This window comes from Gorilla gorilla, chromosome 5 (assembly GCF_029281585.2).
Source record: "Gorilla gorilla gorilla isolate KB3781 chromosome 5, NHGRI_mGorGor1-v2.1_pri, whole genome shotgun sequence".
NCBI classification, from domain to species: domain Eukaryota; kingdom Metazoa; phylum Chordata; class Mammalia; order Primates; family Hominidae; genus Gorilla; species Gorilla gorilla.
Window position 1 is genome coordinate 168,012,055 of NC_073229.2, and position 23,776 is coordinate 168,035,830.

Here is a 23,776-nt window from a genome sequence, read left to right on the forward strand (position 1 = left end):
CCTTGCTGTATACAAAGGACTATTTCAAAAGTGTGGCAAAACTGAATATTAAGGTTCTTAAGATTCATATTTCCTGTTATACTACTGGATGACTTGCTTTTGGGATTTAGGAACAGTGAAGGCAGGAAACAGAATAGTCAAGGAAATAAGAAAACTTATTTGGCTTCAGTGAGTCCCTGGTTCAAAATCAGAAATATTTATTTCAGTTTAAACTGGAGAGTTTGTCTTTTCAACATTAGTTAATGCTTGGAACCATTCATACTTGGTTAAAATACATCGTTGAAAACTTTCCCTGTTTTTGATGAGTTGATTTTTGTTTTAACTGATTTAAACTTCTTCAAGGTTTAGGCAATGACATCATCACAATTGTTGATTATTTGGTAAACTGTGACTTCTTGGAACAGATTAGTGGCCCTGGTTTATGTTCTTGACTAGTATGTTGTTATCTGGACTGGGCTGTAAAAATCTGTGAACACTGTTGCTCTGAGTTAGGAACAGAATGGCTGGGGCAGAACCATTTTTGGCAGGTGAGCTGCACTTGATATCTAAATTATTAGAAAATGCCTTCATCTGTAATCATTCATTTATGGCTTTTCCAAAGCTGGTAGGTATTAGCTTGTTCTACCATGTGTGATCCGTTTAAATCTAAGTATTGTAGGATTTTTAAAGAGTTGTCAAAACTGATGGCATTAGGTATTCTACCAACATTGGCTAGAAAAAAATCTTGACTGAAGAGCTTGTCATTGCAGAAGCAGGATACTGGAGAGAATGTATTTAAATGCCAGCCTGTGAAGTAAAGGGTCAGATGATGGTTTATGTCAATATTGAGAATGTAAGTACTAAAAGGATTGGCCATTTATTTTGATAGCTGTCTCAACTGAAGATTCTCAAAAACAGCAAGAGTCTTAATAGGCATTGGATGTTTCTTTGTCGTGTTACTCAAATTCTGTTATGAGGTGCTAACTTCACTGTGTTTAAATCCATATGTTATATATTTTGCAATTAAGAGGAAAAGACTAGGCCATGAGTCTTGATGAAGCATATTGTGATTTAGGCAGGTTATACTCCAAACTTAAATCTTTTAATTTTATTCTGAAGAACAAATTCATGATACTTTAAATGAATTTTCTGATATCTTGGTTCTCTAAAAATCTATAAATGATGATTGGGAACTGAACATAAAAGCTCCATGCTAAATGTTGGGAGCCCAAGAGATCAGAGGGTTTTTTTTGCCTTCAGGAGCCACATGGTCTGAGGAGGCAGGATAGGTGCAGCGAAATGTAACTGGCAATACTATCACTGTGGTAAGTACCACTTGTAAGTAGAATCTTGGTACTTGCTGTTCCCCCAGAAGTGCTTTCACTGCAGACAGACCTTCCTCATGGTCGGTGCTCAGCTGTAACCTTCACTATAGGCTATTCCCTGAGCTTGTATTTAAAAATCCTGCACGCATCCCTCCCCTGCATCCTTGACCCTCCCTCCCTGGTTTATGTTCTCCACAACATCTGTTGACGCAGAGGACTGTTTTTCAGTCTCCTCTCGCAGGACAAACCCTGAAGGCACGGTGTTTTATTTATTGCTTTATCCTTAGGTCTGGAAGGGTGCCTGGCATTCAGTATACAGTCACAAAGTAATGTATGAATGAATGGATAGATGGGAAAGATTTCAGAAAAGAATTAAACGTAGAAAGAACCATAGCAGGGCCTAGACTCACTGGGGTTAGGGAGGAGAGAAAGGCCTAAGAGATCCCAGGCAGGGGGCAAAATCTTGAAGAATTTATATCTTAAACTTTTTTTTTTTTTTGCCAAGACAGGTCTTGCTCTGTCGCCCAGGCTGGAGTGCAGTAGCGCGATCTCATCTCACTGCAACCTCCAACTCCCGGGTTCAGATGGAGTCTTGCTCTGTCGCCCAGGCTGGAGTGCAGTGGCACAATCTCAGTTCACTGCAACCTCCAACTCCTGGGTTCAAGCGATTCCCCTGCCTCAGCCTCCCGAGTAGCTGGGATTACAGGTGTGCACCACCATGCCCAGTTAATTTTTGTATTCTTAGTAGAGACGGTTTCGCCATGTTGGCCAGGCTGGTCTTGAACTCTTGACCTTATGATCCGCCCACCTCGGCCTCCCAAAGTGCTGGGATTACAGGCATGAGCCACCAACACCCGGCCCACCTATTTTGTTTAAGCACTGCCCGTGACTGGTGTAAAACCACTTGGATATCATAGTACCACAGATGCTCCTTGACTCGTGGTGGGATTATGCCCTGATAAGCCCACCATAAACTGCAAACATGGTAAGCCAAAAATGCATTTACTACACCTAACCTACTGAACATCATAGCTCAGCCTAGCCTACCTTAAACTTGTTCAGAATACTTTCCATTAGCCCACAGTTGTGCAAAATCATCTGGCGATACAGCACGCTGTAGAGTTATCAGTTTGCCCTCGTGATCACATGGCTGCCTGGGAGCGGTGGCTCACCACTGCTGCCCAGCATCACGAGAGGATTGTACCACTGTCTACTGAATACATATTGCTTTCTCACCATCATGGAAAAATTGTTAACTTGAACCATCATAAGTTGAGGACTGTCTGTACTGTTACTTTACAAGTCTAAGTGTCTGAAGTGCAGTTACTGCTTGTGTGTATTACCTGTGATGCCCTGTATCTACATCTCCATTTTGATGTCATCAAGTCACCTCAGTTGAAAGAACTCTAACCTCTTGTAACTTTACCGTTATATTTTCAATACTTTTATGTTACTTCTTCATGTGGGTTGACATTGGTATGCTTTATCAGTCTTGTTCCAGTTAAAGGGCAGAGAAGGTAGAAATTCTAATGGCCTTGCATTTTAATTGTGAAACTTACAGGAGAATATTTAAAGCAAACACAAGGCCACTGTTCAAGTTAAGAAATAGAACATAGAAGTCCCCTGTGAATCCATCCTTGATTTCATTTCACTCTTTCCCCTCAGGTAATTCTTGCATAGTATCCAGCTGTCATAGAAGTTGAACATCTCTAATCCAAAATCCAAAAATGTTGGGTGCCAATGTGAGACAACAAATAGAAAATACCATGCATAAGTACTTAATACAAGCTTTGTTTCATGCACAAAAGTATTTAAAATATTGCAAAAAGTTACTTTCAGGCTGTGTGTGTAAGGTGACATACAAAATAAAGTGTTTAGACTTGGGTCCCATCCCCATGATATCTTGTTCCAAAGTCTGAAAAAAAATCTGAAACACTTCTGGTCCCAAGCATTTTGGATAAGGGATACTTATCCTGCATTAAGTATTTCCTTCTTTTTTAAAGCCACTTGTATAGTATCCTTAAACACAACATCTTGTTTCATTTTGAACAACTGAAATAAACAAACTTAGCTTTTTGAGGTCAGTGTTTGCTACCAATTAGATGAAAGCATCCTAGGGAAGATGAACTGTGAACAGTCCCTGGGTCTAACTTCCATTTCTAGAGTTTACAAGAACCCATGTTTAGATGTCAGTGAGCAAGGTGATGAGTGAGTTTTAGGGAACAAGTCACAGTTTAGGCATCCAGGATCTGCAGAAATATGCTTAGAGGATTGCATTCTTGTTCTATATTTTCTGCTTCTAAACTCACCCTGACCTCTCAAGATCAATGCAGAACCTTCCTATGGGGTGAAATGAGTGTCTCCAACTGATCTAGAGATCAGGATACAAAAGGGAGAGCAGGCACTTTATTAGAATATGGCCAAACATGACAAGTGTAGAACAAAATGGGAGCCAGACTTCCTTGAATATATTATCTTGAGAGTATGAAGACAGTGAATATCTTAGTCATGATAGCCGTCAACACGTCTGTCTCTAATCACACACCTCAAACCTCGACTGGTTGCTCTTTTGTTGTTGTGCCCAGCTATCATACTGGGAATTCCCTTTTCTCTATCCAGTGTATAATTGCCTTTTCATAGCTGTATCTCATTCACATGCTTGTGGATCACGTCCTCCAGTAATTCATGAAATGGGGTACAGGGGATGTAGACTTTTTGGGAACTTGGATTATATTCTGCTCTTATGTTGGATTCCAGAATATATCTGGAAATGTATTCTGCTCTTATGTTGGATTGAGAGCTTGACTGAATATAGAATTCTTGGTTGTAGATTATTTTACCTCAGAAGTTTAAAGGGTTTCTTCCATTTGTTTCCATTTCCAATTTTGCTTTTTGGGAATCTGAAGCCATCCTGATTGCTAATCGTTTGTATCTGATTTTTCTTTGGAAGTCTGTAGAATCTGTCTTCACTGTTCTGAAACTTCCATTTTACTGAGTCTTTTAAATCAGAAGGTGTATTAGGGTTCTCTAGAGGGACGGAACTAATAGGCTAGATCTGTATATAAAGGGGAATTTATTAAGTATTAACTCACAATCACAAGGTCCCACAGTAGGCCGTCTGCAAGCTGAAGAGCAAGGACAACCAGTACAGTGCCCAAACTGAAGAACTTGGAGTTCAATGTTTGAGGGCAGGAAGCATCCAGCATGGGAGAAAGATGTAGGCTGGGAGGCTAGGCCAGTCTAGTCTTTTCACATTTTTTTTTTTCTGCCTGCTTTAGATTTGATCTGCGCTGGCAGGTGACTAGATGGTGCCCACCCAGATTAAGGATGAGTCTGCCTTCCCCAGCCCACTAACTCAAATGTTAATCTCCTCTGGCAACACCCTCTCAGACACACCCAGGATCAATAACTTTGCATCCTTCATTCCAATCAAGTTGACACTCAGTATTAACCATCACAAGTCTACCTCTTGTCAACTTCAACCCATACCCATCTCCTGAGATCATACATAATCTTCAAATAAAGACAATAATAAGGTCATAATTATGCCTAACATAATACAATTATCCTTCATACAACCAGAAATGCACCAATCCCCAACCCAAATACTATTACATAAAGTTAACAATACTTAAATGCTGATGCGAAGTCAATAAATCTTATGTCATATGATGAAGGAAAAAGTAAATAAAATGAAGATATCTTCTTAGTACAAGTGTGTACATGCACAAACATGTTTTTAACAAAAGAAGGAGGAAATACTAATGACAATTACAGTCCTCATTTCTGCAGCTGGTCACGTGGTCATAGCTGGTATTGATGACTACATTCTTCTACTACCCATTCTGTATTCCCTTTTTCTTCAGCAAGCACCTCAGTAGGTCATGGTTTTTTCCTGGTGGAGTGACCCAAACCTTCATTCCTGAAGGGTATGGGCCATTTGTAGTCCTGCCTAGATTGGGCTGTTGTAGTTTCCCATTGACCTGAATCACAGGACATGGTAATACTAAGAGACACCCTAATAGATCTCCTGTATTCCATGCCTACTCTTCCTTACCTCTGTTGTGGAGTAGTAGAGCATACACGATCTTCTGGAGAACTTTACCCCAGCCCTTCAACGTATTGTCACCTAGTTGTTGTAACTGTGACTTCAAAAGGCCATCCCACCATTATATCAATCCAACTGCTTCAGGATGATGAAGAACATGGTGAGACCAGTGAATTCCATGAGCATGCGCCCACTGCTGCACTTCTTTATCTGTAAAGTGAGTGCCTTGGTCAGAGGCAATGCTGTGTGGAATACCATGACAGTGGATAAGGCATGCTATGAGTCCATGGATGGTAGTCTTGGCAGAAGCATTGCATGGAGGATAGGCAAACCCATATCCAGAGTGAGTGTTTATTCCAGTGAGGAGAAACCTCACTGGAGGTGAGGAGAAACCTCTGCCTTTTCCATGATGGAAGAGGTTCAGCGTAATCAACCTGCCAGCAGGTAGCTGGCTGATCACCCTGAGAAGTGGTGCCATATCGAGGTCTCAGTGTTGGTCTCTGCTGCTGGCAAATTGGGCACTCAGCAGTGGCTGTAGTCAGGTCAGCTTTGGTGAGTGGAAGTCCATGTTGCTGAGTCCATGCATAACCTTCATTCCTGCCACCATGGCCACTTTGTTCATGGGCCCACTGGGCGATGACAGGGGTGGCTGGGGAAACAGGCTGAGTGGTGTCCACAGAACGGGTCATCCTATCCACTTGATTATTAAAATCCTCCTCTGCTGAGGTCACCAGTTGGTGAGCATTCACATGGGATACGAATATCTTTCCAGTTTTTGACCACTCAGAGAGGTCCATCCACATACCTCTTCCCCAAATTTCTTTGTCATCAATTTTCCAATCATGCTTCTTCCAAGTCCCTGACTATCCAGCCAAACCACTGGCAACAGCCCATGAATCAGTATATAATCGCACATCTGACCATTTCTCCTTTCATGCAAAGTGCACAAGCAAGTGCACTGTTCAAAGTTCTGCCCACTGGCAAAATTTTCCCTCACCACTTTCAGGGATGTCCTAGGAAGGGGCTGTCCCTCAGGGATGTCCTAGAAAGGCAGCTGTCCACTTTTGGGTGGTGCCTCCATATTGTGCAGAACCATCTGTGAACCGGGCTCTAGTCTTCTCTTTTTCTGTCAATTGATCATAGAGAACTCCCCATGAGGCCATTGGTGCAGGCTAGGGGAGAGAAGGCAAGGTGGCAGGAGTCTCCACCTTGGGCATTTGAGCCACTTCCTCATGTAACTTACTTGTGCCTTTAGGACCTGCTTGAGTCCAGTCACGTATATACACTTCCATTTGATGATGGATGCTGCTGTGCATGACCCACTTTATGGCTAGATGGGTCAGAAAGCACTCAGTTCATGATAGGCAGGTCAGGTTGCATGGTGACTTGATGACCCACAGTCAAACTTTCAGTTTCCACCAAAGCCCAGTAACAGGCCAAGAGCTGTCTCTCAAAAGAAGAGTAATTGTCTGTAGAAGATGGCAGAGCCTTGCTCCAAAATCCTAGAGGCCTCCACTGTGATTCACCTTTGGGGGCCTGCCAAAGGCTCCAAACAGCATGGCTATCTGCCACTGACACCTCAAGTACCATTGGATCTGCTGGGTCATATGGCCCAATTGACAGAGCAGCTTGCACAGCAGCCTGGACCTGTTGTAGAGCCTTCTCCTGTTCTGGACCCTACTCAAAACTGGCAGCCTTTCAGGTCACTTGATAAATGGGCCGGATTAACACACCCAAATGAGAAATGTGTTGCCTCCAAAATCCAAGTAGATCCACTAGACATTGTGCCTCTTTCTTGGTGGTAGGAGGGGCCAAATGCAGCAACTTATCCTTCATCTTAGAAGGAATATCTCAACAGGACCCATACCACTGGACCCCTAGAAATTTTATTGTGGAAGAAGTTCCCTAAATTTTCATCAGATTTCCCATCCTCTGGCATGCAAATATCTCACCAATAAGTCCAGTGTGTTTACTACTTCTTGCTCACTGGATCCAGTCAGCATAATGTCATCAATGTAATGGACCAGTGTGATACCTTGTGGAAGCAAAAAGTGATCAAGATCTCTCTGAATAAGATTATGACACAAAGCCAAAGAGTTAATATACCTCTGAGGTAGAATAGTAAAGGTATATTGCTGGCCTTGCCAGCTGAAGGCAAATTGCTTCTGGTGGGCCTTACGGATAGGAATGGAGAAAAGGCCATTTGCCAAGTCAATGGCTGCATACCAGGTACCAAGAAATGTGTTAATTGGCTCAAACAGTGAAACCACATCTGGTACAGCAGCTGCAGTTGGAGTCACCACTTGGTTAAGCTTATGATAATCCACTGTCATTCTTCCAGATCCATCTGTCTTCTGCACAGGCCAAATGGGAGAGTTGAACAGGGATGTGGTAGGAATCACCACCCTGAGTCTTTCAAGTCCTTGATGGTGGTACTAATTGCCACAGTCTCTCCAGGGATGTGATACTGTTTTTGATTTACTATTTTTCTAGGTAAAGACAGTGCTTATGGCTTCCATTTGGCCTTTCTCACCATAATAATACTCACCCGACCAATCAGGGAGCCAATGTGGGGGTTCTGCCAGCTGCTAAGTATGTCTATGCCAATTTTGCATTCTGGCACTGGGGAAATGACCACAGGATGAGTCCAGGGATCCACTGGACCCACTGTAAGTCGGACCTGAGCTGAAACTCCACTATTACCTGACCTCCATAAGCCCATACGTTAACTGGAGGACCATAATGATGTTTTGGGTCCCCTGGAATCAACATCAGCTCAGAGCCAGTGTCCAGTAGTTTCCGAAATGTCTGATCATTTCCCTTTTCCCCAATGCATAGTTACCCTGGTACAAGGCCAGAGGTCTTCTTGGGGAAGGATGGGAGAAAGATTAACAGCATAAATTGTCAGTAGTGTAATGGAGTCCTTTTTCAAGGGGACCCAGCCTCCCCTTCATTCAAGCAGCTCTGGGTTCGTAAACTGGCTCAAGTCTGGAAATTAAGGGGCCGTGATTCTCTGTTTTTATAATTCAGATTAGTCTTTTGTCCATTCGACCTGGAAGTTTTCTGCTTATATAAATTAAGTAAAAATGCAGTAGGCTTCCTTTCAATTTCACTTCTAGAAACACTGTGATTAGTCAGTGCCAGAGCTCTATATGTGTCAGACTATTCTGATTGTTGCCACTTTGCCTCTGCAGTCCATTACAGTAGCTACATCCACCTTGCCTTTGATGGCTGAGTGCTGCCACTTGGCCCCTGCCACCTCGGGATCCAAATATTCCCACTATATTTATTTTTTATTTTTTAAATTTATGTATTAGTCTATTTTCATGCTGCTGATAAAGACATACCTGAGACTGGGAAGAAAAAGAGGTTTAATCAGACTTGCAGTTCCACATGGCTGGGGAGGCCTCAGAATCATGGCAGAAGGCAAAAGGCACTACTTACATGGTGGCAGCAAGAGAAAATGAGGAAAAAGCAAAAGTGGAAATCCCTCATAAATCCATCAGATCTCATGAGACTCAATCACTATCATGAGAATAGCATGGGAAAGACCGGCCCCCATTTAATTATCTTCCTCTGGGTCCCTCCCACAACACACAAGAATTCTGGGAGATAAAATTCAAGTGGAGATTTGGGTAGGGACTCAACCAAACCATATCATTCTGCCCCTGGCCCCTCAAAATCTCATGTCCTCACATTTCAAAACCAATCATGCCTCCCCAACAGTCTCCCAAAGTCTTAACTCATTTCAGCATTAGTCCAAAACTCCACAGTCCAAAGTCTCATCTGAAACAAGGCAAGTCCCTTCCACCTATGAACTGTAAAATCAAAAGCAAGCTAGTTACTTCCTAGATAAAATGAGGGTGCAGGTATTGGGTAAATACAGCCATTTCAAATGGGAGAAACTGGCCAAAACAAAGGGGTTACAGGGCCCATGCAAATGTGAAATCCAGCAGGGCAGTCAAATTTTACAGTTCCAAAATGATCTCCTTTGACTCCGTGTCTCACATCCAGGTCATGCTGATGCAAGAGGTGGGTTCCCAAGGTCTTGACAGCTCTGCCTCTGTGGCTTTGCAGGGTAGAGCCTCCTTCCTGCCTGCTTTCATGGGTTGGTGTTGAGTGTCCATGGCTTTTCGAGCCACACAGTTCAAGTTGTCAGTGGATCTACCATTCTGGGGTCTGGAGGACAGCGGCCCTCTTCTCACAGCTCCACTAGGGACTCTGTGTGGGGGCTCCACCCCCAGATTTCCCTTCCTCACTGCCCTAGCAGAGGTTCTCCATGAGGGCCCCACCCCTGCAGCAAACTTTTGCCTGGGGATCCAGGCGTTTCCATACATCTTCTGAAATCTAGGGGGAAGTTCCCAAACCTCAATTCTTCACTTCTGTGCACCCGCAAGCTCAACACCATATGGAAGCTGCCAAGGCTTGGGGCTTCCACCCTCTGAAGGCATAGCCTGAGCTGTACATTGGCCCCAATCAGCCACAGCTGAAGTGGCTGGGACACAGGGCACCAAGTCCCTAGGCTGTACATGGGTACCCTGGGCCCTGCCCCATGAAACTACTTTTTCCTCCTAGACCTCTGGGCGTTCGATGGGAGGGGCTGCTGTGAAGGTCTCTGAAATGGCCTGGAGACATTTTTTCCATGGTCTTGGGGATTAACATTAGACTCCTTGCTACTTATGCAAATTTCTGCAGCTGGCTTTAATTTCTTCTCAAAAAATGGGTTTTTCTTTTCTACTGCATCATCAAGTTGCAAATTTTCTGAACTTTTATCGTCTATTTCCCTTTTCAAATGGAATGCTTTTAACAGCACCCAAGTCACCTTTTGATGCTTTGCTGCTTAGAAATTTCTTCCACCAGATACCCTACATCATGTCTCTCAAGTTCAAATTTCCACAAATCTCTAGGGTGGGGCAAAATGCCATCAGTCTCTTTGATAAAAAATAACAAGAGTCACCCTTGCTTCAGTTCCCAACAAGTTCCTCATCTCCATCTGAGATCACCTCAACCTGGACCTTATTGTTCATATCACCATCAGCATTTTGTCAAAGCCATTCAACAAGTCTCTAGGAGGTTCCAAGCTTTCCCACATTTTCCTGTCTTCTTCTGAGCCCTCCAAACTGTTCCAAACTCTGCCTGTTACCGAGTTCCAAAGTCACTTCCACATTTTCAGGTATCTTTTCAGCAACACCCCACTCTACTGGTACCAATTTACTGTATTAGTCTGTTTTCACATTGCTGATAAAGACATACCTGAGACTGGGAAGAAAAAGAGGTATAATTGGACTTACAGTACCACATGGCTGGGGAGGACTCAGAATCATGGCAGGAGGTGAAAGGCACTTCTTACATGGTGGCAGCAAGAGAAAATGAGGAAGAAGCAAAAGTGGAAACCCCTGAAAAACCCATCAGATCTCATGAGACTCATTTACTATCACAAGAACAGCATGGGAAAGACCAGCCCCCATGATTCAATTACCTTCCCCTGGGTCCCTCCCACAACATGTGGTAATTCTGAGAGATACAATTCAAGTTGAGAGTTTGGTGGGGACAGAGCCAAATCATATCAATTTATTTATTTATTCTTTTATTTATTTTTTTGTTTTTGAGATGAAGTCTCTTTCTGTTACCCAGACTGCAGTGCAGTGGCAAAATCTCAGCTCACTGCAACCACCACCTCCCAGGTTCAAAGGATTCTCCCACCTCAGCCTCCCAGGTATGTGGGACTGCAGGTGCTCACCACCACATCCAGCTAATTTTTGTATTTTTAGTAGAGACAGGGTTTCATCATATTGGCCAGGGTGGTCTCGAACTCCTGACCTCAAGTGATCTGCCCACCTCAGCATTCCAGAGTGTTCAGATTACAGGCATGAGCCACCACTGCACCTGGCCTATTCCCATTGTTTTTAAATTTTGTAGTTGAGTGACTGTGTATCCCACTGTTAGATGTGACATACAGAGAAAGGCAATTACAGGGCTCTTCAGAGATGCAGGTGCTGCCCTCACAAATCTGTTTTACAAGGCATTGGTCAAGGTTATATTTTCTGGACCCTCCCTGATGGGATGAGTAGGTCTAAAGTGACTAATCCACTCCACCATCATTATGCCTTTGGATCCCTTCTTCTACATTAAACCAAGAGAGATCAGGCATTTCCAGCTTGCTCCCAGTGGGCCATCTTTTAATCCATATTTCAGCTAACCAAGCAAATAAACTATTAGAATTTTTTTTAACTCCCTGAGCTGCAACATTAAATGCAGAGTCTCTACTAGTGTCCCCAAATCTATAAATTCAGCCCGATCCAACTCTATGTTCCTTCCACCATTATACCACACCCTTAATATCCATTCCCATGCCTGTTCTCCAGATTTCTGTTTATATAAGTTAGAAAAACAATTCTTTTCGAGTGTATCACACCTCCTCATGGGTCACATTCTCAACCTCACCTCTAGGGCCCCGTGGGAATTTTGTCTATAGTTCTAGAAGCAAACATAGGTGTTGGGGGTGGTTTCTGAGGAGAATCAACATTATCTTGCCTGGCAACTGTCTCAGGGGAGGCCATCACTGTTGCCTCAGGCAGCGCAGGGTTTATCTCCTCAGACAAAGGTGGAAAGGCTGACAGCAGCATGGGTCGGAGAAGGGATGTTGCCACTACTGGGGAGGGGGAAGCTGTTTCTTCTGGCAAAAAAGGTTCATCAGAGTTTACAAACTCAGTGTCCCCAGCTTCATCAGGGTCCTCCCATATGTCCCCATTCAAAGTTGCAGGGTCCCATTCTTTTCTAATCAATTCCCTCACTTTAACAGTAGACACTTGGCAAGGCTGTGCATGCACCTTTCATTGCAGGTCAGCCACTTGCATGATAAGAGCTTGTATCTGTTTTTCCACAATTTCAGCTCTTTCTCTATAGGAGGTAAGACTCTCACTCAGGGCAATCTTAGGAGATTTGAGGCTCAGTATCTGCTTCTGAAGCTGGGAGTTAAAATCCCTGAATTCATCATTTTCTTTCATTACTCTGTCCCCTGAACTTAGGAGCAACCAACCAGCTTCATTATGTTCCTTGGTTCTCCACATGTGGTCAAAGGTATTATGTATAGAGTAACTAAACTCCTTGCCTCTCATGAGCAATGAATCAGGAGTGTCAAATGCATTTATTTTGTGTAACTCTCTAAACAGTTCATGCCAAGGTCTATCAGTGTTCTCCATACTATTAGAAGTAGAGTCCTTAGCATTTTTGGGTCTAATTATATTAAGCAGCCAACTCCAGAAACCCCAAAACCAATGAAAGAACTCCATTCTTAATATTCTGTTCTTCTAGAACTCCTGGTACAAAAATCCGTATTAGTCAGGGTTCTCTAGAGAGACAGAACTAATAGGAAATATATATAAGGGGAATATATATATAAAGGGAAATGTATTAAGTATTAACTCACATGATACAAGGTCCCACAATAGGCCGTCTGCAAGCTGAGGAGCAAGGAGAGCCAGTCTGAGTCCCAAAACTGAAGAACTTGGAGTCTGATGCTCAAGGGCTAGAAGCATCCAGCACGGGAGAAAGATGTAGGCTAGGAGGTTAGGCCAGTCTAGTTTTTTTCGTATTTTTCTGCCTGCTTTATATTCTAGCCTTGCTGGCAGCTGATTAGATGGTGCCCACCGAGATTGAGGGTGGGTCTCCCTTTCCCAGTCCACTGACTCAAGTGTTAATCTCCTCTGGCAACACCCTCACAGACACACCCACGATGAATACTTTGCATCCTTCAATTCAATCAAGTTGACACTCAATATTAACCACCACAGGAGGTTTATGTCCTTCTTTTTTGGAAATAATTAAAAATTATTTTTATTCTCTTCCTTGTATTTTCTCCTTTTTCTCTCTTGAAGTATTATTTGGAGTAGACCCGTCTGGAATGGTATTCTAATTTGCTTGTTTCTTTCCCATTTCTATGCCATTTTACTTTATTTTCTGGGAGATTTTCCTAATTTTATCTTTCAACTCTCTGTTGAGTTTTTCTCCTAAAGGCTTTTTTAATTTCTTTCTTTCTTTTTTTTTTTTTTTGAGACAGAGTTTTGCTCTTTTTGCCCAGCCTGGAGTGCAATGGCGCCATCTCGGCTCCCCACAACCTCCGCCTCCTGGGTTCAAGCTATTCTCCTGCCTCAGCTTCCTGAGCAGCTGGAATTACAGGCATGTACCACCACGCCTGGCTAATTTTTGTATTTTTAGTAGAGACAGGGTTTCTCCATGTTGTTCAGGCTGGTCTCAAACTACCGACCTTGGGTGATCCGCCCGCCTCTGCCTCCCAAAGTGCTGGGATTACAGGCATGAGCCACTGTGCCCAGCAAGACTTTTTTAATTTCTAAGAGTTATAATATTCCTTTAATTTTTTTTTTGTCTGTTTTGGACTTACCTGCTAGAGACGTTCTTCAGATCTTTGGAAATTCCTGTCTGTTTGCTCATCATTAAGACTAGAAGAGGAAAAAAATGGAAATAATGAACAAGTGAGCAGTATTTCATGACTGAGCTGTATTGTAGGGTGGTCTGAGTGAGCTGTTTGAGAATCTCCCAATATCAGTATCTTTACATATTTGCTAGTGGAATAATTTGATTCCCAGAGAAGTTACATTTTGCCCTGAGGGTAAGGGTTTGGCAAGCAGAGTCCTCTAAGCCAAGTAGAAGAAGATGGGCATGTGGATATTCTCTGCTTTCAGTATCACTATTCATGAAATTAATCACTAGATTGTATATATGTACCTGTATACATGTATATATAGACATGCATACATATATAGCTGATTCTCGTTATTCATGGATTCCCTGTTTGCAAATTTACCTACTTGCTAAAACTTACTTGTAACCCTAACATCAGTACTTGTGGCACTTTTACAGTCATTTGCAGACATGCACATAGTGATAAAAAAGTTGAGTCACTCAGCACATTTTCCCAGTTGAGGTTGAACAAGGTAGTACTCTACTTTCTTGTTTTAGTGCTCATAATGTACTCAAGTTCCTTCCATGGGCTATTTAGTGCCACATTTTCCACATTTTTATGCTTTTTCTTTGGTGATTTCAGTGTTTAAAATGGCCATGTTAGCCAGGTGTGGTGGTGTGGGCCTGTGCTCCCAGCTACTCGGGAGGCTGAGGTGGGAGGATCGCTTGAATCCAGGAGGCAGAGGTTGCAGTGTGCCAAGATTGCACCACTGTACTCCAGCCTGGGTGACAGAGCAAGACCTTGTCTCAAAGGTGGAAGGGGAGGGGAAAGGCTGCCTAGAACAGTGCTGAAGTGCTGTCTAGTGTTCCTAAGCTCGAGGCTGTGATCTGCCCTAAGGAGAAAATATGTGCATTAGGTAAACATTCAGTCATGAGTTACAGCACTACTGGCATGAGTTCAACATTACTGAATCAACACTATAAAGAAGGTGTCTTTAAACAGAAACATGCATAAAACAAGGTTTTGTATTGATCCATTAACAAAAACGTTGTGACCAGAGACTCACAGGAACCTAACCCTATATTTCCCCTAGGAGCCACAGTTCAGTATTTGCTAATTCAGTGCTCACAGTGACTTTATAGAACTTAACTACCAAAAATAATGAGAATTGACTGTATGTCTGTATCTATACCTACCTATCTGTGTTTGCTATAGTACTCATGCCTTCAGACATGCCTTATATTGACTAATGCACAGACTGCATATTTTTTCCTTTCCAGAAAGTAGAATCACCTAGAGACAGGGAAGGGCATTTATCCAAGGAGTAGGAGACTTGCGGTGTGGGGCAGGGGTTGGGGGCAGGGCGCGATCTAGGAATCTTTACTTCTTTCAAACAGCTTTCCCCTTGGTCCTCCATATTTTGACAGTCTCTTCCTCCTCATTCGCCTGCCCCAGTTTTAGAGGTACATGCTGTCCAGGAGTTCCTGTGACTTTTAAGAGTCTGTAGTGTGAATCTGGATGGTTCTCAGTTCTCCCTTACTGTTAGTTTGGGAAGTAGAGTTTGGTGTTGCTTTAAGTCCTCCAAGTCAGTTACAATGTCTATTAGCTTTCCAAATTTTAGGTTTCTTGTTTTCTTTCCTCCCTGTCCTATGTTTCTATGTCTCTTTGTCACTTTACTATAGCTTTATTGGGGTTTAGGGAGAAAGCAAAATTAGACGGGAAGCTCTAAATTAGATAGGATCTGCTATCCTGAGTTTTAATTCTTTTTCTTATCTTATGACTTATGTTCCTGAGATAAATTTTATTGGTAAGTTGAGGCCATTATTCCACCCCCTTGCCATAGGGCCTAGGAAGATGTTGATATTGCTAAATATTTGCATGTTCTGGACTGCAAAGAACTGAAGAGTTCTGTGATTTGCAGGCATCTGAATGAGAAAGTGTCTTCCTTTTTTCTTCTCTACCATGCTCCTTTAAGAAAATGTGGATAGCTTAGTTCTCTACAAAGCATTCTTAACTTCCAGCTCAAGAAAGAGAATATCTGGTCAAAAGTAAAGTAAAACTTTTTCAATTTTAATTTAACCCTAATTCTCTCCATGCTTCTTTGTAATGTTTGTTTGTTTGTTTGTTTGTTTGTTTGTTTTCCTTCTCAAGTTGTCCCTGATTTTTTTTTTTTTTTTTTTTGAGACAGGGTCTAGCTCTGTTGCCCAGCAGGCACAATCAATCATGGCTCACTGCAACCTCAGCCTCCTGGACTCAACTGATTCTTTGGCCTCAGCCTCCTGAGTAACTGGGACCACAAGTGCATGCTACCATGCCTGGCTAATTTTTAAAATTTTTTGTAGAGATGAGAGTCTCACTGTGTTTCCCAGGCTGGTATTGAACTCCTGGGCTCAAGCAATCCTCTCGCCTTAGCCTCCCAAATATGCTGGGATTACAGTTGTGAGCCACCATTCCTGGCCTATGTTTTATTTTTGATGTGTTAAACAAAGCTTTATCACTCCCAGATTACTTTCTGTTACTCATTTTTAACATTTTCAAAGATTATAAACCAATGTTCAAAAATAATAGCCACTATAATAGTTTACCAAGTATGATTCCAGATAGAGAGGAAAAAGAAATCGCTGAGGTGATACTCATTGTTTTAGAACATTTTCTTCCAAAGGGTTTCTTTTTATTTTTTGAAAGGCACTCATTTGTTCTGATTTTTAAAATAGTGATGCATAATTTTCATTAAAAGTTTGGAAATACAGAAAACTAAAAGTAATATTCATCTTTATTCATACCCAAAGTAATTACTCTGTGTGTGCCCTTCCAGTCTTTATTAGTAAATATATGAACAAAATGTTTCATTAATATTTTTCCATGTTATTCTCCCACAAATTCCTTTAAATTAATATAAAAATGGTTCAGCAATTTTTGGCAACCTATTTCTGTCAGAGGCCAAGTAGCATAATTTTTGGCTTTGCAGGTCATATGGCCTTCATCGAAAGTATTAAACTCTGCTGTTGGAGAAGGAAAGCAGCAATAAATGCTATGTATACAAATGAGCATGGCTGTGTTCCTATAAAACTTTATTTACAAAAAAAAAAGGCGTCAGATTTGGCCCACTGGCTACAGTTTGCTGGCCCCTAGATATTATTTTTAAACTTTTTATTTTGCCATAATTATAGTTTTACAAAATGTTACAAAATAGCACAGAGAGATGCTGGATGCCATTTACCCAGTTTTCCCTAAGTTACATCTTAAATAACTATAGTACAATATCAAAACCAGGAAACTGACATTAGTACAAGGTGTGTTCACAGTCTGTACCATTTGATAACACACAAAACCACCTCACAGTGAAGATACACAACTATTCCATCACACAGAGATCTCCCTCATTCTAACCCCAAAGAATCACAACCACCTTCCACCCCACTCCCACTCATCTTTATCCTTTTACAGTCTCTAATCTGTGTCCTATCTCTGTAATTTTTGTCATTTTTTAATAAGTTGTGCAGGTGAAATCACACAGTATGTGACCTTTGAAGATGGGCTCGTTTCACCCAGCATTGAAATCCATCCAGATTATTGCATGTATCAGTGGTGTTCTTTTTCGGCTGGGCACGGTGGCTTACACCCGCAATCCCAATACTTTGGGAGGCCAAGGTGGGGGGACTGCTTGAGCCCAAGAGTTCGAGACCAGTCTGAGCAATATAGTGAGACCCCGTCTCCACAAAAAATAAAAAAGCTAGCTGGGTGTGGTGGCACATGCCTGTTGTCCTAGCTACTCAAGAAGCTGAGGTGGGAGGATTGCTTGAGTCCAGAAGGTAGAGGTTGTAATGAGCCGTGATCATCCCACTGTACCCTAGCCTGGGTGAAAGACCGAGACCCTGTCTCAAAAAAAAAAAAAAAAAAGAAAAAAGAAATAGTGGTCTTTTTATTGCTGAGCAGTATTCCAGGCTATAGATGCACCACAGTTTGTTTAACCATTCACCTACTGAAAGGCATTTTAGAAGTCTCAAAAGGTTCTTTTAATGTTCTAGCAATCACATATTCCATGTGATTCAATACACAGAAACAAACACTGCAGACCACATTGATCTCCCTGTTTGATTCAGCTGGCTAGGTAAGTGTTCCCTTCCTTCCTTATACTCAAGCTTCTGAGTTGAATGTGGTTCAGAATGTGGTGGTCCATCTGTATCCAAGTATTGGAATTGAATCATATCATTTGTATCTGTCAGTATTTTAAATTCATTGACTCACTGATTTCAACCAGAGGTCATTGATCCTCTAGGGACTTCTAGTTGTTTTCAGGTGAGTACTAACATCTCTCTAGTTGTAGTGATGGTTGAATTAACAGTCTTAATACTTGGAAAGAGACTCAAATTCAAGTCTCAGTATTACCACTTACTACCTGCAGACTTAGAGAAGTTGCCTACTTGGGCCTCCGTTTTCTCATTTGTAAAATAAAAATAGTACTAACCCTGTCTCATAGGGTCACTGTGAGGATCACATGAGATAACATAGGAAAACACCACACAAATGTTACTGTAATATTCATAAAAATAGATTATCCTTCACTAGTGTTTTAGAAAGAGCAGCAGTAGTTTTATAACCAAGATGAGTAGTTTCAGGTTGTGGTACCCTTGCTTAAAATATGTATACATATTTTATATATTATATATATATATATATATTTAGATGAAGTTTTACGAACTGCACCAAAAGAACAGGGAGGGCAAGAGGTATTTCTGCGTGCTGTGATGGATGGCCTGTGTTGAAAATACAATACCAATTAGCAGATGTGACAAGAAATCATTTAAATCAACAACGTCTGTAGCAGGCTACCCATCTGCTTCCTGTTAACTAGGGCTTCCTTTTTCAAACTGTCTTCCTTCAATTTCCATGACCCTGTTCTCTCCTGTTTCTCCTCCTGGCTTATCATCATCATTTTCTTGGCCTTAAATATAAGTTTCCCTAAGGATCATCTCTGCACTTCTCTTTCCATGACTTCTTCCCTGGCAATATCATGCCTTTACTTCATTTCTCAAAGCCTACATCTGTGTCTCTAACCCTGACCTCCCTCATTTCCATCCTGCTGGCTGGACAACTCTATTTCAACTCAGTGTTTCCAAAGCTGAAGTCATTTTTCTTCCTAAGATGGCCCTTCTTTTCAAGTTTCCTGTTTCTATCCCACACTCCCAGCATCTTCTCAGTCCTTCTGCCTCTAAACGTAGAATAGTCCTCAAGCATTCTTTTCTCTTTTCCACCTCCTAACTCCCACAAATCTAATCAGGCTGTTGACTCCTTGATACAGAATCACTCATCTCCTATTTCCTTTCCATTTCAGGCCTCCACCTTCAGCTTTTTTGTGTGTATGTGGGGGAGACAGGATCTTGCTCTGTCTCCCAGGCTGGAGTGCAGTGTTATGATCATGGCTCACTGCAACTTCTGCCTGCTGGGCTCAAGTGATCCTCTCACCTCAGCCTCCTGAGTAGCTGGGACCACAGGCGTGAGCCACCAAGCCCAACTAATTTTTTATTTTGTGTAGAGACACAATCTCCCTATGTTGCCCAAGCTGGTCTCGAATCCCTAGGCTCAAGCAATCCTCCTGATTCAGCCTCCCATAGTGTTGGGATTATAGGCGTGAGCCACCACACCTGACCCACCTGCAGCTTTTTCACTAAACTCCGCTCTTCTCCCACTATACTCGCAATCCATTTGCCCCTTCTTGCCTTTCTCACATCTATCTTCCACAGCTCTGTTTAGTTCTTCCAACTTAATGTCCCTTGTTGCTTTCCTTGCATGTAGAGTAAAGCCCAGATGACTGGTCTAATATAAAGTCTATGCTCAGACCTCAAACTGCTTTTTTTATTAACCTAAGACATCATAGCTTTGATCGAAGTGCTTTTTAAATCTTTACATATTTGACTCCTGATGAACCAAAAGGAAGTAATACAAAAAACCTTTTTTTCAGAATTTCATAATATTTTGCTTTTCTTATGATACTTTTCCAATGTCATTAATTTATCTGCATACTTTTTTTCTGTGCTGGTCCCATGTATGATTTTCCCCAATATTTCCACAGAATTGCATATAGCCAATATCTATTTATCGAATGAATGTTTCTATGTTAGAAATTCAATTCTTGCTTGGCCCATGCATTCAACCAATACCTTGAGTATCTTACTATGGGTCAAGTACGTGCATTGGGCATAAAATAGGCACAGTCTCAGCTTTCACAGAACTTACATTCTAGTAGGAGTCCCAAAGATGTTACCACTGGTGGTAAAAATACCACCTTATACTAAGGTATTTTTTGCTTATATCTCAAGCAAAGTTATCAGGCACTTCATGTAAGAATATATTAAATATTAAATCTAATAATTATACTCTGGTTGCCTGAAGGATATGGAATTTACTTGTTTAGTGAAGTGAGGAGTTTATATCAGGCAAGGAAAACACAGGTGAGTTTAGTTTACACAGGGTCTTCCCAAAGGGAAGAAGCAGTTGGTGGGGAGGGAAAAGAGAGTGAGGATATCAAGCTATTGAGGTCACCTCCAGTCAGTCGTTTCTTCTCAGCCAGGCAATTCCATGAAACTAACATAATGTGCTCTTGAATTTTACACAGATGGCAATCAGGAATTGTTTCCCTGTGAAGTCTGTGGAAGACGTTTTGCAGCAGATGTTCTGGTAAACATAAAGACATTTTGTAGATGTGTTTCATTGGACTTAAATGAACTGTCAAGTCAGTGAGGAGGCAGCAGTGCAAAGATTAAAGACAGATGTGGAGGGGAAGCAAGGGAAGAGGAAAAGTACATAACCTATGGCTGGTGGGCCCAGAGAACACTGAGGCAGATCGATGCTGCCTCATTCAAAAGCGACCCTATTAAACATGGTCCTCCTGAAATGATGCCAGATGGAAGTCTCTTGGCATCGTCAATGATCCCTCAAGAGGTTTTGGCTCTTCCGCCTTTTCTTTAAGCATCGAAAATTCAAATTTCAAGGCCAAAGCACCAGGGAAATTAGCTAGTCAAGAGGAATGAGCATTGAATTTTAGACATCTGGAAACCTGGCTTTTAGCCTCAAATTTGTCACTAATCCTGACAAGTCCTTTAACCTTCCTGTTTTCTGCTTTGCCACGTATACAGAACCTTCAAATTTGAGGGTTTTTATACCATTTGAACAAAATGATACATGGATGTAAGTCCTGTTCCAAGATCTAATTGTTGTACAGATTCAAGCTAACGGCATGTCAAGTCCCCGATTGATGGCTATAAAGTTGAATAAAAGCTTGATTTATTTCAAAATTAGGGAATCAAATAGATGGTATGCCCCAATATTATAAAGGGGTTCCCAAGAAAGATGATTTTTTTCAAAAAGAAAATCTAAGATGATAATACAGCTGTCAGTTGGGACATTTTAGATAAAGGAGACTTATCTGGAACTTAAAGGATGTGGACTGTAAGCCTGACTACGTTTGGGACAAAAGACTATAAAATGAGGTTGTAGGTTTTATTTTTCTGGAGAATTTAAAAAATGAAATAGCTGTCTTTTAGTTAACTGTGGTTAGAGCCTCCTGAAACTAGAGGGAGAGCTTGCGGGGCTGGTTGTGGCCCTGTAGTCCACCAGTGTGTGTCACTGCCTTTGCCAGCCTGGAGCCACACCCCCTGAGAATTAGTTTGAGACCCGGGATGTTCCATTTGCAGAGGGATCTCTAAATGTCAGGTGCATCTTGGATACTTTTGAGTTTCATTTCCTAAGCCTATTTCTAGGCTATGGAGGGCATTGATCAAATGATTTGATCTTTCTCTCTCCTTTAGCTTAAAATGGATGGCTTGTTCTTAGCCAGTGCAGTGATTTTTATAGAGCTTGTATTTTGTGGGATCTGACAAAGCTACTGTGTCAGTGACGGTTATTATGTGTCACACATCCACGAAGGGAGAGGGCCAAGGTCCCATAGTGGTACAGTAGCACATTTTATACAGGTGGTACACAGAGAAAGCTCTGCATGTTAGCTCTTCAGTTTTTGTATCAGAAATGTTGAATACTTGAAGGACTACTGATTGGAGTAAAGAACATACTGCCCACATTTGAGTTAAATATATAAACCCAAATTTGAAGTAAGTCTTTTAGCTATAAAGGCATTTTATTGTATTTGCTTAAGCACAATATCTAGTTATATGTAACATGGATGAGAAGAGCCAGATGGATTTGCTCTGCTGTGACCTGTTAGAGAATGAACTAGGCTCTGAGGAGCAAACATAGTCCCTGGAGTGGGGGCTGTCTAGGTACACCTAGGCATTAAAAACTGATTGTGCACTTTAGAAATTCCAATCCTTACTCTTCGTTTTCTAGGAAAGGCATGGACCAATATGTAAGAAACTCTTCAACAGAAAGCGTAAACCTTTCAGTTCTTTGAAGCAAAGATTACAGGGCACTGACATTCCTACTGTGAAGAAGACTCCACAATCCAAGGTACTCCTGATGTCTTCTTTAGTGTTTGTTATTACATTCTGCGGTACTGTAAGGCCTATTTCTGGGATTTCTGGTTTCATTTTTGCTTGATAATGCAGTAATGTAATGTAACTGTAATCCACCTTTACTTTTTTCTTTATAATCTTGCTTACTTAGATTTCCAGATACACTTCAGATATTTTCCAGATGTAGCAAAAAATAATCTTGTTTATGTTTTCATTACAGTGGCTTTAAATCTAGCAATTAACCTGAGAAGAAAGTCACTTTTAATCTACATTTGCTTTTCTTTAAAGTTTTATAGTTTCTTTATTTTTCTGATTTTTCTTTTGTGTTTTCCCTCACTCTTGTGGCCTGCAAATTATATTACTGTATTTTCCAAACCTCTTTAAGGAGTACTTTTGAAAAACAAACTCTCCTTTTCCCCAATTTTCACAGTTCTGTTTCCTGTGAATTCAAATTCCAGCTTTAAACAAAATTGTAATGGAGAGGTATATAGTCTAGGGTATTATTTGTTGGTTTTATTTTTTACAGTCTCCACCTGTGAAGAAGTCTAACTGGAGACAACAACATGAAGACTTTATTAACGCAATCCGATCAGCAAAGCAGTGTATGCTAGCCATTAAAGAAGGCCGACCCCTCCCACCTCCACCCCCTCCATCCTTGAACCCAGGTGTGTGGACATTTTGGGTTGCTTTTGAGGCTATGCTTGACTTTTGACCAAATCATCATGCCCTCTATGCACTCTGAAATTGACAATAACAATTACATAGAAGTAATTTTATTAATTATATAAAAGTAAACATCCTATTTTTTTCAATTCTGCATAAAGATTCTGTGTTTCCTTCTAACTCTGTCTCAACGTGGGAACACCACTGTAGCTGTGCTGTAGTATTACATGACTCCAAGAAACACCAGACACCTCTTAGCCGATAGGTATGGAGCTATGCAGAGCAAGCTAACCAACTCTGCAACAGCCCCATCGTGTCAGATACCCACAGCTCTTTTTTTTTTTTTTCTGGGTAAAATTCCCAAAACATGAAATTTAGCATTTTAACCATTTGAAGCTGTACAATTTAGTACCCACAGCTTTTTTTACTGGAAACATTTTATTTGAAAATTTAAAAATCTACAGAAAAGAGGAAGGAATAGTACACATGCCCTCCACTGAAATTTGGCAATTGTTGACGCTGTTGCCATAATTTCTCCTTTCTCTTTTTTTTCTTTGACAGAACCATTTAAAAGTAAGTTCCAAGCATCATTAATACTTTAGCTATTTTAGTATGCATCTCTTGAGTTCATTTTCCTGCATAATCACAATACTTTTATCACACTTGATATATATTAATATGTTTTCCCAGTTTGCTTAAGAATGTTTTTTAAAGCTCTCTTCTCACCCATGTTCAGCCACAACCCAGGATCCAATCACAGTTTACATATTACCTTTTGTTATCTCTTCGGTCTTTATTAAATCTTGAACAATACCCCTACCAGGCTATTCACCTTTTAGAATGTCTCATGTTCTGTATTTCTCCACTTATT

At 41.3% G+C, this 23,776-nt stretch overlaps 1 protein-coding gene across 2 annotated transcripts in view; it reads left to right on the forward strand.

Annotated features, from left to right (window-relative positions):
* Nucleotides 1-271: 271 nt before the first annotated feature.
* The window catches only part of ZC2HC1B (zinc finger C2HC-type containing 1B), a 73,871-nt gene continuing 50,366 nt past the window's right edge, over nt 272-23,776 (forward strand). Inside the window, exons 1-4 of one of the 2 annotated variants that reach the window (XM_055391397.2) lie at nt 272-527; nt 20,391-20,452; nt 22,118-22,237; nt 22,769-22,907. In XM_055391397.2, the coding sequence (XP_055247372.1) occupies nt 500-527; nt 20,391-20,452; nt 22,118-22,237; nt 22,769-22,907 (349 nt within the window). In that variant the 5' untranslated portion in view covers nt 272-499. The remainder of the gene's footprint in view (nt 528-20,390; nt 20,453-22,117; nt 22,238-22,768; nt 22,908-23,776) is intronic. The other variant, XM_004044777.5, reaches the window with a different exon arrangement.